We start from the raw sequence: 14,171 nt of genomic DNA, 5'->3' as shown, positions 1-14,171 counted from the left end.
CAGACAACAATCTTGAACCAGTTTTCACACTCTTAATAAAGAAAATCAACAAACCCCCCCAAAAAGAGCAAAAAGTATCACAACAGAGCAAGAACAAAACAGGCCTAAACCCCTAAAATAAATCAATAATAAGATACAGTAAATAAGACACAACTCCAAAACACACAGGTGGAGGTCTCAGACATCAGCATCACTGGAAGGCAGACCTTAACACTCAGAGCAAATGCTGTGGGCTTCTGGGTCTCTGCGCACTCGTTCTGAGGCACATTTAGACCGATCGCATGTATTAGGAGTTACATAATCGTATTAGAATGACAGAACAGAGATGATATTGATTTCTGAGCGGTCATTCTCGTGAAAAACTCGCCGGCATCACATTATGGTTTGTGGGAGGTTGCCAGAATGTTGCTATATGGTTTCTAAGATGTTCAGAGTGGTTTTAATGCATTACTATGCGGTTGCTAGGGTGTTGTGATGGTTGCTAGGCGGTTACTTACTGGCCCAAAGTAAAAAGGGCCCACCTCCGAGTCTCTAGATTAGTGGTCGACCGATTTTGATTAATTAGAGAGCAAGGTGGCCGATATAAATATGATATATCACACTGTTTCATATAAAGATCGTAAAAACACATGCACACATAACACGCTTAAATGAAATGCATATTTATTTTACATAATATTTACTGAATGTTAGAATTTGAAAAATGTATAAATAAATAAAAAATAGTTGAACTTGAAAATAAATCTGTGAAATTAATAGATTTAATTAGAAGGTAGTTTTTATGCACATTTCGTGAGATCTCACAGCTGAATCCAATCAATGCAAGTAAAATTTACTACATATTCAAAGTCTTTTGATTAAATTGCATGCGCATTTGATGACGGTAGAAAAAAAGTATTACTATACCTTTACAATACTTTTTAGTATAGTTCTGTGTATTCATTTATTAGTCAGAACTGTTAAACAGAGACGGTAAACTAATGACGATGGAGAACGGGCGCTGCCAGAATAAATGTCCTGCGCCATTAAAATAAAAGTCCCGCTTCTGATATATTGGGTAAACAGAATTGGTGATACACCTTGGCGACATATATCAGTCGACCACTACTCTAGATACGACTTGGGTGGCTCCTTTAATGAAAGTCACTGAATTTGTTTTGTCCCGTTTTAACATTCGCTTGGCGAAAAAGTGTGATCACATAGAAAAGAACAAAAACTTCACAGATGTGCTCATAACAGCTCATAAATTCATACTATTTAATAAGAACAATACGCAAGCTTACAGCAACCTCCATCTCTGAGCGCAAAATATTTATATCAGAGATGGGAGGAACATAATTGTGGCCTAGAGAGGCTTTATGTAACAATGGTACGCGGGTCTAACATACATATGTACACACACACACACACACACACACACACACACACACAATCATCAGCGAGGGAGAATAGAGACCCACAGCATGCTCTGAACATCGCTGAGTTCACCGTTCATTTTTCTAATAAGAGCATTCACAGCACCATACATCATAACTTACATCTCATTTCATATTAAGACCACATGGTACTGAGTCCCCACAAAATGTACATCTATAAGAGCTACACAACAAAAAAATAAAATACAAAATAAATCAACCCTCTCACCAATCCCACAAAATAGTACATAAGATATTTTAGGTAAAATTTCTAAAACCTATTTGATTATGAACACATAATAAGGCACGTAATAAGAAATTAGGTAAATACACAGTAAATATGATTTTTTTTTTCACCACGATTTCTTGAATGATTATAGTGGTAGAAAAACCCGATGAGGTTTCAAATTTGATGTTTTTATCTTCCATAAAAAAGAACAAATTACCAAAAATAAGTAACTTTTTTTTTTCTCAAAAAATCTTGACAATCCTTTAGATATATAGACCTGAATAGTTTTGACTGTAAGACTGTAAACTTCAACAAAATTAAATTTCTTTTGAGAAGTGAAAGCGAAGTTTTGAATCGCTTCAGGTGAAATCGGTCAAAGACAAAAAAAAGTCACTATCCCTTGCCTTGCATGAACATGAAGATTGTTGATTCATTTCATAACTGTGATTCAAATGGACACTGATAGAGGAACATAGCACACAAGCATTGAACCTGCTCCCTTTAGATGCTACTCAACAGGTCTACAGTGACCCTTCTTGGAATGTTAAGGCCAGATCTTCACTAAATGAAACAGCACCTTGCATCGTACGCACAAGCAAATCATCATATATCCCAGACAGTCCCAATGAAACCAGTGATTATACATTAGTACTTACTAAACATACACATACAGAATCAGCTTTTGTATATGCACACCATTGCCATGATCCAAAACCTAGTGAGCTGCCTATTTAAATGACATTTTAAGGCATCCCAGAATGCACTGTGCAGCTCATTCAAGACGGTGGTCGAAACAAGGCAAATGTCGGTAAGGAATATACTTATAATTCACTGAAGAAAAATATCTATAAATTTGTTTAACCTGTTTAAAAATGGATTATTTTGACTTCGGGCCAAAACACCTTAAAATGAATCAATCATATGAATCTACTCATTCCAGAGCTTGACATTAGCATGTTGCTAGGCTAATGTTGTGATACCTTAAGTGTAGAAATGCATAGCACAAGCAAATATTGAGTATGTTCTATGTTTTTTTTACATTTATGCACTGTGTGATGTTTGTCGAGGTGCATTGCAGCATCTCTAGACTCTCTATACTGAAAACAAGTCAAATTTCTAAATCCATTTGTCCTGTTGTCGGAAGTAGCGCAAACTTTTATAGTATGTCAGAAGTAGAACGGGGCATCAGTTTACTGTTGTGTCGCACCACACCACAGTCTACCACTGTAATAAGTGTAAAGAATTCATAGCAGAAGCTCAATATTGACATGCGCAATGCATTCCTACGATTAAGACTCATTAGCTTAGCAGCATGCTAACTGTACTAAAATCAATCAAATCCAATGCTAGCCTTAAAACGCTGCTCAAAACTTGTAATGTATTGATTTTTTTAATGGAATCAATGAAGGAGATGCTAGTTTTGGAGTATATTTGGAGCATGCAAGCATTTTCATGATGCCAAAGTCTTTGTGTAATTGGCATAGAAGATTTACGTGATCTTAAGTTTACCATTTTTTCCCAGTGATACAGACTCTTAAGTTTAACATCTCTACCTCTAGAAGAAAACCTCTGGCCTGGACTCTATTGGAGGTGAGTTTCCTGTGCACTCCTGTGCTATTAGTCCGTTCTAGAGCTCTCCAGATCAGTCACTTATGGGCTTTCATGGCAATTATGCAATTCATGCAGCAGCTCACTAGGTTTGGGAACTAGGCGGCATCTTCAAGCCATTCTGAATCACTCTTTCCTTTAATATTTGGTTTGGTCAGATGCAGAGGCATTTAGTTGGGACTGCAAGGCAAGAGAGAGTGCCGCCCTCTTTCTTTTGCTATGACTCAATGAGCTTCACTACGGTTTCTAAAGAGCCCATGGCTGAAACTCTCACACCTGTGGCCAGAGCCGAGGAGTGGAAGAACAGAGTAATGAGCACAGAACCTTCTGCCCCTATGTAGAAAGATGGAAAACAAGAAGAATGAAAGGAAAATATTCAGCTGAGAAGGGTAACAGAATGGAGGAAATCATCAATTTCCCATCGAGATCACGGGCTATACTATTCACATTGGGAAATTCACTTAGGAGGCGGAGCCTATTATCAGGCTGGGCGTTGCTGATTGGAGCGTTCCAGTAAAGGTGACAGTTGGCCGTAAGTTTTCTGGAATGATCGAGCATGTTTGAAAATGTTCGCCCTGGTTCAGAGGAACCCGATCGACTGGACAATGACATCGTGCCATTGCACAAACATGTTCTCTGACAGAATTGAGAGAGCCCACAAAAGGCTGGTCTGTCTGATATAAAATTTTCATAATACAAGAAAAAAACAACAAATCACGCCATTCACTATCTATTCACAGATGCCTACCATCTGGCTATACATCTTTGCACAGTAAACAGATATGAGGATGCCAAACATTCCCCACGGTGCCTGTCTTCATTTCAAATCAAAGTGCTGAGAAACAAAAGATTTGTATGCTGCGAATTTTAAATGCACTCATTCTTGAATCCATAGCACTCTTGTTTTAATGCTACTTTGAAGAAAAAGGACAAGCCCATTGGTTGAGACTGTCGCTACAGATTTTTTTTCTCCAGCAGCACCTTGATGATGACGTCAGTGACATTCAACCGGTGACCGTGCGTTCAACACATCCCACGGGAAATGCGGCGCTCCGTTGAAATAGCCAATGAAAATTAAGGTGTTATTTTTTGGAGGAGGCACAGAGGAGACCCTGCCCTCAATTAGGTCTGGGGTATCAAGGCCATTGGGCTACAGGAGCGTCAGTCTCCAATGTAATCGGCAAGTGTGCAGTGAAGAAACTTCCTCAGCATTGACTTTTTTGAGAATGTTCACCTCATGTTAGTTTGCGTTTCATATCAACAAAGTCCTCGCCAGTCGACTAAAGGGGGAGTCCTACTTCCTCCACACGGAGGTTCCCAGAAATGTCACATTGTCATGGATATCCCATGTGTCTTCAGCCCTGGTTTCGTGAGAGTAAATCATACTCACTCTGAAACTCTCTAAAGGTTCTGCAGTAGTCTCTAATTTGCTTTTTTATCTTTCTTTTGAAAATCTCTAAAACTACCCCATGAATATCTATAATAGTTTTTTTATAGTTTGTCAGCCAGTCTTATTCTCTGAACGAAACAGTCAGACTGCTGAAGGTTTAAGGGCTGGAACGGGGAGGATGGGGAAAGGGTGTGTTTGTAGTGAAGGCGGTGCTAGATGGTGGATTTGGAGAAGGACACTCGCAGATGGTGGTTTTCTCCCAGGTCATGGTCGTGAAGGTCGATAAGAGCCTGGATGGCTTCTTCCACCGAACCCAGCTGGATCAGCGCCATTTTGCGGTCTTTCCTATTAATCATATATGGATAGTGAAAATCAGATACTGGGTGATCCTGAAACAACTCAAGATCAGCCAAAATTTAGGACCAGTTGGTCCAATGACATAGGGTCCGGGATAAAAAAAAAAGAAAAGAAAAAGAAAATCTTTTGAAAACTAAGTTTAAAACATATTTGTGAAGGTTCCAAATGGTGTTGAATCAACATTTAAATCATTTTAATGACTACTTTCAAATTGTCACATGGGGTAACCATCAGGTAAAAAGTTAAATCACATTACCAGCATTCTTTAAAATAACAGAAGAAGCTCAACAGAAGAAAGAACTACAAAGAAACCATCCCTTTAAACAATGTGAAGTATGAATGTCCTTTCCTGCTCCTAGAGGGCCATTTATTTACACATTGTTTCCTAGTAAACTTAAAATCAATTTTAAATTTTTAGAGAATCTTGTAGACATTGTTGATAACATTCCATTTATGTTTAAAAAAAACCTAATCCTTATCAGCCATGTTGTCATGAAGAATGGAACAAGCAGACTCTTCCCCATGTGAACAAATACTTACTAAAATCAGATAAATGAAGGATGCAAAAAACAAAATGTGAACAAAACTCACTGGAAAAACTTGAAGGCCTTGACTGTGTATCCAGAACCGGCAAACAGGTCTTTCAGAAAATCATCCGTAGTGGAGGGACTGGGGGAGGAAAGAAACAATGACCACAGTGTTTATAGAGGACAAAAATAACACCTTATCTGATGCCATAAATAGTGCTGTATTGAGCGTGTGGTGCGCAGTGTGTGGGTGTGTGCCAGTCACTCACGGGATGTTTGAGAGGTGCAGGGTGGCGGAGGGAGGGAAGATGTTCTGGAAGTTCTTGGAGCCAGGCTTTTTGAAGCGGTGCAGCGGGCTCCCACTGAAGTCTTTGGTCAGGCCCTGGTCCTCCTGACCCTCCCTGGGGAGCTGCACTGTCTGGTGCTTCGAGATGGTCACACGGATCACCTTACCATGAAGACGCTGACCGTTCAAATGGCTCATGGCTTCACAAACAAACCCAAAGATAATGTGTTACAGATACGCTTAACCCTGAGACACCATGTATTACACTCTTACACTCTACATTTGAACAACAAAAGGTCATGCATACAAGTGTATTTTTCAACATTTTTCACACACACACACACACACACACACACACACACACACACACAAAGCCTCTAAATATAGGTGTCACTCATCTCCTGATGACCCCGTTTTTTACGCCTAATTCATAAAACACAACCAGAGAGTGAAGTTATGTAAATTGTTTTGCAAAAATGACTGTATAAAATACCATCTAAGGTATTTTTATAATAATTGTATATTTATAATCCATTGCTGTATGTACATTACAGTATAGAATATATTTTCTGCCTCATTCTGTGATAAAAAGCCACATCAGATCACAAAAGGAAGTTATTTCAAACACTCTTTGACTGATGATGTGGAGTAAAAACATATTAATGTGCTCTTTTGTTGGACAGCAGGTTTAGAAATGCTACTCGCATGTGTTACTTTTTCAAATGCACAAATTCAAAACCGATAAAATAAATAAATAACAATAATAAAAAAAACGGAATAAGGATTACTCTACAGTCCTAGCATAAGAAATCTATCAGACTGCGAGAGTAGAAGTGGGATCGAGCGGGATTTTGTGTTGCTGCCCATATTATGAGACATTTAGTAGAAAAATGCAAGCTTTATAAATATTTCATTCATAGCTCTGGCTACATCCAGCAGCGATACAACCACACTGATTTGTAGCTGTAATACAGACACAGAATGCTCTGAAAAGACGCCTGATCAAAGGATGAAGAGAATGTGTCAAGATGAAAAGGATTTCAGTGTAAAGCCTGACGTACCGAGCTGGGCTTGCGTGGCATCTGCCATCTGTATTAAGGCATTCTCTTTCTTGTTGAACAGAATCTTGACTCTGTGAACATCTCCGTACACTCCTGCCGGGATAGAAGAGAAATTACGATTATTATTTTTTTTGGCTGAACACAATTTACAGCAAATAATACGTTATCTGCAGATCTCAGGGTTTCATTATTGAAGGCAGAGGGCGACGGCAACTCCTCAAATGCTTAGACGAGAAAACATTTTAAAGGATATCACTCACACTAAGGTCTGTCTCTGATGTTGACAGTTATTAAATTGTAGGGACAATAACAATGACACACACTGAGGGTGTGAATGGGAGAAATTCGAAGATTCATAAGACGGGTCACGACGCACAATCTGCAAATAATCTCCCGAATGTGTGTTCGTAAGGAAATGGTCTCATCGCTCAGCATCTATCCTCTACAGCCTTCATAAAAACAGCCGTCTGCACATCTGATCTAGAGGAGTAATAAATTCGTCCTTACCGAATAAAATGAAGAGCCCGTGTGGTGATATGCTCTGCAAGAGATGGGACAATATCATAGAGATCATTCAGTACTGAAATGTAAAAAGCGCTAGAAAAAGTAAATGTATGGAGAAACATTAATAAATGATTTTCTGTGAAACACTGATCACTTCAATGTGAATGCCGGCCACTAACGCTGCAGAATTAAAAGAAGACAGTGTCTTGTGACATCAATTGATGAGACTGAATAAAGCATGAAATTAGGTTTGGATTAACTCATATAATTTTAAGGGCACTGATATTTAAAGCCAGTGAGTGTTTATGGTCCCTGCATAGTCTCTGTGCAATACTGTACGCTATAGTAATGGCTCAGATTAGTCATTAGTCCACATTTATTACAACAAAAAAGCATTTTATGTAACTGCACACACCAGAAGAAAAAACAACAACTATATATACTGTATCTATACTATACATTTTATAAAACTGATATATATTACACAAAAATATGAGGCAGCACAACTGCATCCAACATTGATTATAATAAGAAATGTTTCTTGAGCAGCAAATCAGCATATCAGAATGATTTCTGAAGGATCACGTGACACTGAAGATTACAGTAATGATGAAAATTCAGCTTTGCATCACATGAATAAATTATAATTTACATTTCTTTCACACAGAAAGCAGTTATTTTAAATTGTAATAATATTTCACAACATTTTTACTTTATTTTTTGATTAAATAAATGAAGCCTTTGTGAACAGAAGAGACTTCCAAAAATATAAAAAAATAATTAATATAATATAATATAATGAAAGTACCTAGATCTGTAGTCTAATTATCAGTTTCAGCCATCAAACTGTATCAGAATCATACTGGTGTCTACATGTTAAAAACCAATCTTTTGTGTGCTTTTTAAAAGCTTAAAGAGAGAAAAAAATTCCTTATTTTCATTTAGTTTAACTTGGTGACCTAAAATGACTAAAACTACATAGATATAAAAAAACTAAATTCAACTAAAATGAAATAGAAAATATACATAAAGACAGACTCAGAATTTTGACCACTACGGTCTAAAATGCTTTTTGAAAGGCACTTACAGTATAATTGTAAAATATTTTCATTTATTTCGAACTCTTTCCTACCATATATTATGACATATAAATGAGAGATTTGCGGTGGAAGGGCTCACAGAGAAGGGTAAGTCACTAATGTTGACATCAGTTATGTCATGGGACGCTGGTGTTGAGGGAGGGGATGGACACTCACTTCAGGGTTTAGGTTGGAGACGAGGAGCACAAAGTGGATGGTGGTGGGAGTCATGCCGTGGATGGTCATCCGTCCTGTCATTGCTGATGAAGGGATGGTAAGAGGTCCCAGAGCACCAGGCATGGCCTGCATAGACAGACCTGAGTGGAGCAGGATGGGAAGGGTTAGACGGGAGAGGAGGAGGAACGTTCTCACAACCTGTTGCTGCTTTTTCAGATAAACAGCATTCGGTCTTCTTGTAATAGCTTTTTAAATCAATGTGTTGAGGCATGCTGGGTAATTTAAGTCCAGATGAGTATTGGACTGTATAGTAAGAAATTTAAATAAAGCCAGCAGCAGAGATCAGGGTCAGGAGTGTGAAAATGGAGAGCGGCATTCACAACATGCTTAATACGTGAAGGACAAATGATTCAGCTTGTGTGAAAGAAAAATATTCAGTGCTAAATCATATAGGACAGGACTTGTGCATTGAGAATTGATATTAAAATACTGATATATTATGATATTAATTTTGGTACTTTTATTTGACTGAGACCTTGATTATGTCATTAGAAAAGTACTATTGTGACAGAAGTGAAGAAAATTATTTCATTTGGAACAACATGAGGATGATTATCATGTCTGATTTTCAAGTAACTATGTTAAATAATACACTGCTGTTCAGGGACAGTTTAAAAAAGTACACATATGTAAATTGTTTCAGCAAGGTTAAGGATGCATTAAACTCATCAAAAGTGACAGTAACGACATTTATATTGTTATAAAAGAACATTTTGAGAAAAGTTGGTTTCCACAGAAATAGTAAGCAGCACAATAATAATAGTAAAAATAATAATAATAATAAGAAATTACTCAAAGCAGTAAATCAGTATATTAGAATGATTTCTGAAGATCATGTGACACTGAAGACTGAAGTACAGCTTTGATCACAGAAACACATTACATTTTAACAGATATTTACACAGAAAACAGCTAGTTTGAATTGTAATAATATTTCACAATATTAACATTTTAACTGTATTTTTGATCAAATAAATGCATCCTTGATGTGAGCAGAAGAGACTTATTTGAAAAACATTTTAAAATCTTACAGATCCCAAATTTTAAACAGCAGTGTATATATTTAATATAACACATATTAACAAGTTAAATTGTACAAATAACATTTATGTTAATGTTAAATGTTGTCTCTAAGAAAACATAAATTAAGTCTTTGTAAGTAAAGCTGCACAGTGACTTAAGCTTTTAAGTTTTAATATATGATGAAATATGTAATTATAGATCAGTGCAATGCACTTAAATTGGATATTGATTAGGGGTGCACGATAAACATTAGCAGATAATTAATGCGCATCTCGTCAGTAAAGCCAATAATCTAATCAGTGGTAAATCCCATCACATGCGTGATTTCACATAGTGCAGTTGTTTCATCACAGAGCCGTTTTTAACTAACAATTTGCACCAATCCACATTCATTATTATCCACTGATTTGCGCAGCTTGTTAGTAAGTTTGCCGATATTTATCGTGCACCGCTTATGTTGATCTTATAAATTAAAACAGTGCAAACTAATCAATAGCCAATTCCAAAGGCAAGGTTTTCTATCTGCACACATTGCTCAGTCTGTTTTCAGATCTGTATTAGTCCCTCTTCTCTTTGCTCATTTTGCTGGTGTCAATCTGCACATGCACTGTGCAAGTGGCTCAGGTGATTACACAGTAATATCTCCAATTATTCAGTCTGAAGACTGTTGTGAGCCACACGACGCTGCCTCCATTAATGAGACGTGATGTGAGAGTGTGACTGTGTTGGAAAGCTCACCTGCCTGATGGAAACCGATAGCAGGAGCGAAACCAGGCGCCCCGGGGTATGGAGAGGAAATGATCCCAGGAGCCCCTGCACACACACACACACACACACACACACACACACACACACACACGCAAAGAGTCAGCAACGACAGACAACTGATTTATAAAATGAGAGCACAAGCTCTAGGACAGTGAACACCAACACAATGAGTTTTTTCAGGGTAAGAAAGAGTCTAATATTTCTCAATTAAAACTCATTTTGATATTTCTTTGGAGATGTAAAATATATTATACATATCACGGTGATACAACTGTTCTGATAACGTCATAAAGATAAAAGCCTCATTACAGAGATTAAAAAATAAACCTATTAAATACTTTTGTATGATCTTTTATCACTATTTCATTGGTAATAATTTGGATTTGTTAAAATATTGAGGATTCATATGGGGAAAGTATACAGGAAATGATGTCATAGAGACTGATACAGAACGATATCATATTATTATTATTATTAATCATATATATATATATATATATGGCAGTATTTTTAAGGATGGATTAATTTCTGACATATAATATTATAATCATATTGTCCATTGTTATCAATGGTTGCTATGAAAAAAGCAAAATAAATATTAACAAATAAAACGAAATTTCACATATTTTGACCATTAAGGCTAGTTTAATGCATTTTGTCATGTGATGCAACTCCCCAAAAAGGTAATGATATTTATAAATTAATAAACATATTCATAAAATATACTCTTCATCCAAATAATAATAATAATGGTGACAATAATAAAAATGTATTCAAGGTGCAAGGGCGATGTATTATAACTTTGTATTGGTTACACCGCATGACATTTTAGAGTCATGAAAAGCAAACCTGTTTTTTGTTGTTGTTTTTTTTAATTGGTAGAAAAGTATTTAAAAACCAAAATGAACACAAGGAACACATTAATTAGCTCTTGGCACATGTGTTTTAGATTCACATTTGTCCTTTTCGTTCCTCTAGGATTTGCTTTATAAAAGAAAATATCAATTCTGTACTCCCCATATCATTGTGGTTTTATTATTATCCTACAATATTGAGCTGACTATGCTGAGACATGCACATTCATGTAATTCACAGTTTGCTCATGTAATATCTCGAATCCCCAGAAGGGAAGGACTTTAGTGTGACACTGTTGTTTAACATGGATTTATTCAGCTTATTGAGATGTGAACCACCACAGAGCTCCGAACAAACAGAGTACATACATTTCAAAACAGTCCTACCGACAACAAGAAAACATTTTCATGAGGGGTGTTGCAGAGAAGGCCGAGAAAATGGCAGTGGTCTAATAAAACCCGCCATTTGAGCTCCTTTTATTGCTTTGGCGGGCGTCTGGAGACGTCACCGAGCACCCCTGAGATTCTGTGCCCAGAAATTATTCATCAGCTCTGGTTTACAGACACACACACAAGAATACACACCGGGCTTATCAGTCTCCACACCGCCTCTCGCTCGAGACAGCACAGGTGATTTACTGAGCCTGAGACAACAAGATGCATGGATGGGCAGCCACAGTTATCTGCTGCCTCCTCTGACAATCACACACACAATAAATCTACTCTGCAAACGCTACAGCCCACAGAACTATGTGTGTGTGTGTGTGTGTGTGTGTGTGTGTGATTAGACCTGCCCTTTGATAGTGTGCATGCAACCAGCCGATAGCATTATAATAAAACACACGGATCGCCCAGGTAAGGAGGAAGTGAGGAAAAGATCTGTTACACTGGTGTTTCTAACGGAAGAGAAGTTTAATTAGATAAATGGGAGGGTTTGATTAAAAACAAAATGTTAGTACACACACAGAGACAAAAATGTATGAAATATTACAAGTTGGAATATCAACAAAGTATAAGGTAGACACAAGTTTAAAGAAATAGTTCACCTGAAGAATTAAATTCACTAAATTCGTATTCTCCTTCAGGCTATCCAAGATGTAGTTTGTTTCTCCATCACATTTGGAGAAATGTAGCATTGCATCACTTGTTTACCAGTGGATGCTCTGCAGTGAATGGGTGCCGTCAGAATGAGAGTCCAAACAGCTGAAAAAAACATCGTAATAATCCACAAATAATCCCCACCAGTCCAGTTCATCCATTAATGTCTTAAAGCAAAAAGCTGCATGTTTGTCAGTCCATCAGTTAATGTCTTGTGCAGGTTTATAAGAAAAAATTCATCATTAAGATGTTTCAACTTTAAATCCATGCTTCTGGCTAAAATATGAGTCCATGAGTCATTTTCTTCTCACATCAAAATCCACCAACATATTTGTTTAGAACAGTTTTTTCTTGTAAATGGTGCTTGATCTGTGCATATTTCTCTCCTGATTCTGAAGAATGACTTTTTCACTGCAGGAAGCAATGTTATGAATAAAGGACTTCGATTAATGGTGTATTTGTTTCTTACAAACATGCAGCTTTTTGCTTTTCCGGACATTAATTGATGGACTGGACTGGTGTGGATCATTTGTGGATTATTGTGATGTTTTTATCAGCTCTTTAGACTCTCATTCTGACGGCACCCATTCACTGCAGAGCATCCACTGGCGAGCAAGTGATGTAATGCCACATTTCTCCACATTTGTTCTGATGAAGAAACAAACTCATCTACATCTTCCATGTCCTGAGAACAAGTACATTTTCAACAAATTTTCATTTATGGGTGAACTATTACTTTACATTTTTTACACATAAAGCTGTAAACATTATGTAGTGACAAATAAATAATCAAAGTGGAATTTTTTTCAATAAAATAGTGATAAATACCTTCATGCCAAACATCAAAATTTACATTTAAGTACTGAATACCATTTATATAAAAACATTAATCTGGCATCCTGTAGCTTTCTTTCTTAAGTTAGAAGTTAGAAGAAAAGCACAGACTAAAGCAGACCGTTTGCGCGTGTGTGTGTGTGTGTGTGTGTGTGTGTGTGTGTGTGTGTGAGTGAGTGAGACAAAATATGGGTACAAGTTGGCCTTGATCAACTGGGTTTAGGTATAATATGGGATGTTGTGAATCTAAAGCGAATAAAGTATATTCTTTAAAACTATATGTATATATATTATACAATAGGAGACAAAGGTTCCCTCAATCAAACATTTGTCCACATATTTCAGTATATATGTGCATGTGTCTTACCAAAAGCGGTCTGCATGGAGGGGTCCAGCGTGGGCTGCCCGTCCCCTGAGGGCAGGTCTAGACGTGTGAAGTCCCTGCTCTTGTCATTGTTGTACTTCACATTCAGACTGGTCAACTTGGAGAATTCAACACGCAGAGTGCAGCAGCCGTTGTATATGTTCTGCCCATCCAAAGCCTGACGCAGACACCAAACATTATTATGCCATTCTCTCACAAAGAAATGATAGTATGCTAAAATAAAAACAAGGACAATTACATATTTTTGCATACTTGTTTTTTTCAATAGAAATTTACATTACTAGAACGTGTTAATTGCAAAAAAAAAAAAAATCTCATTGTCATTACTGCACTAAAATATTTCGAAAATAATATTTATTAAAATTAAAGTCAAATTACATTTATAGATGAGACTTATAAAATTAAATTCAAAATGTTTATAAAAATACATATGTTTATATACACTTTTTTATTTTATTTACTTCATTTCCCATTAGATTAACCCAGCACTGCACATTTGTCTCTCCAATCACAGGA

General features: G+C 36.9%; 1 protein-coding gene across 6 annotated transcripts in view; it reads right to left on the bottom strand.

Annotated features, from left to right (window-relative positions):
* Positions 1–4,079: 4,079 nt before the first annotated feature.
* LOC132132247 (polypyrimidine tract-binding protein 3-like) overlaps positions 4,080–14,171 on the bottom strand; it is a 52,790-nt gene continuing 42,698 nt past the window's right edge. For all 6 annotated transcript variants that reach the window (XM_059544593.1, XM_059544596.1, XM_059544594.1 and 3 more), the window contains 8 exons: positions 13,638–13,812; positions 10,455–10,529; positions 8,634–8,773; positions 7,381–7,414; positions 6,874–6,966; positions 5,796–6,012; positions 5,591–5,668; positions 4,080–4,987 (listed from right to left, as the gene is read on the bottom strand). In XM_059544593.1, the coding sequence (XP_059400576.1) occupies positions 4,855–4,987; positions 5,591–5,668; positions 5,796–6,012; positions 6,874–6,966; positions 7,381–7,414; positions 8,634–8,773; positions 10,455–10,529; positions 13,638–13,812 (945 nt within the window). In that variant the 3' untranslated portion in view covers positions 4,080–4,854. The remainder of the gene's footprint in view (positions 4,988–5,590; positions 5,669–5,795; positions 6,013–6,873; positions 6,967–7,380; positions 7,415–8,633; positions 8,774–10,454; positions 10,530–13,637; positions 13,813–14,171) is intronic.

Source organism: Carassius carassius, chromosome 49 (genome assembly GCF_963082965.1).
Source record: "Carassius carassius chromosome 49, fCarCar2.1, whole genome shotgun sequence".
NCBI classification, from domain to species: Eukaryota; Metazoa; Chordata; class Actinopteri; order Cypriniformes; family Cyprinidae; genus Carassius; species Carassius carassius.
This window is presented reverse-complemented; position numbering and strand designations above follow the sequence as displayed.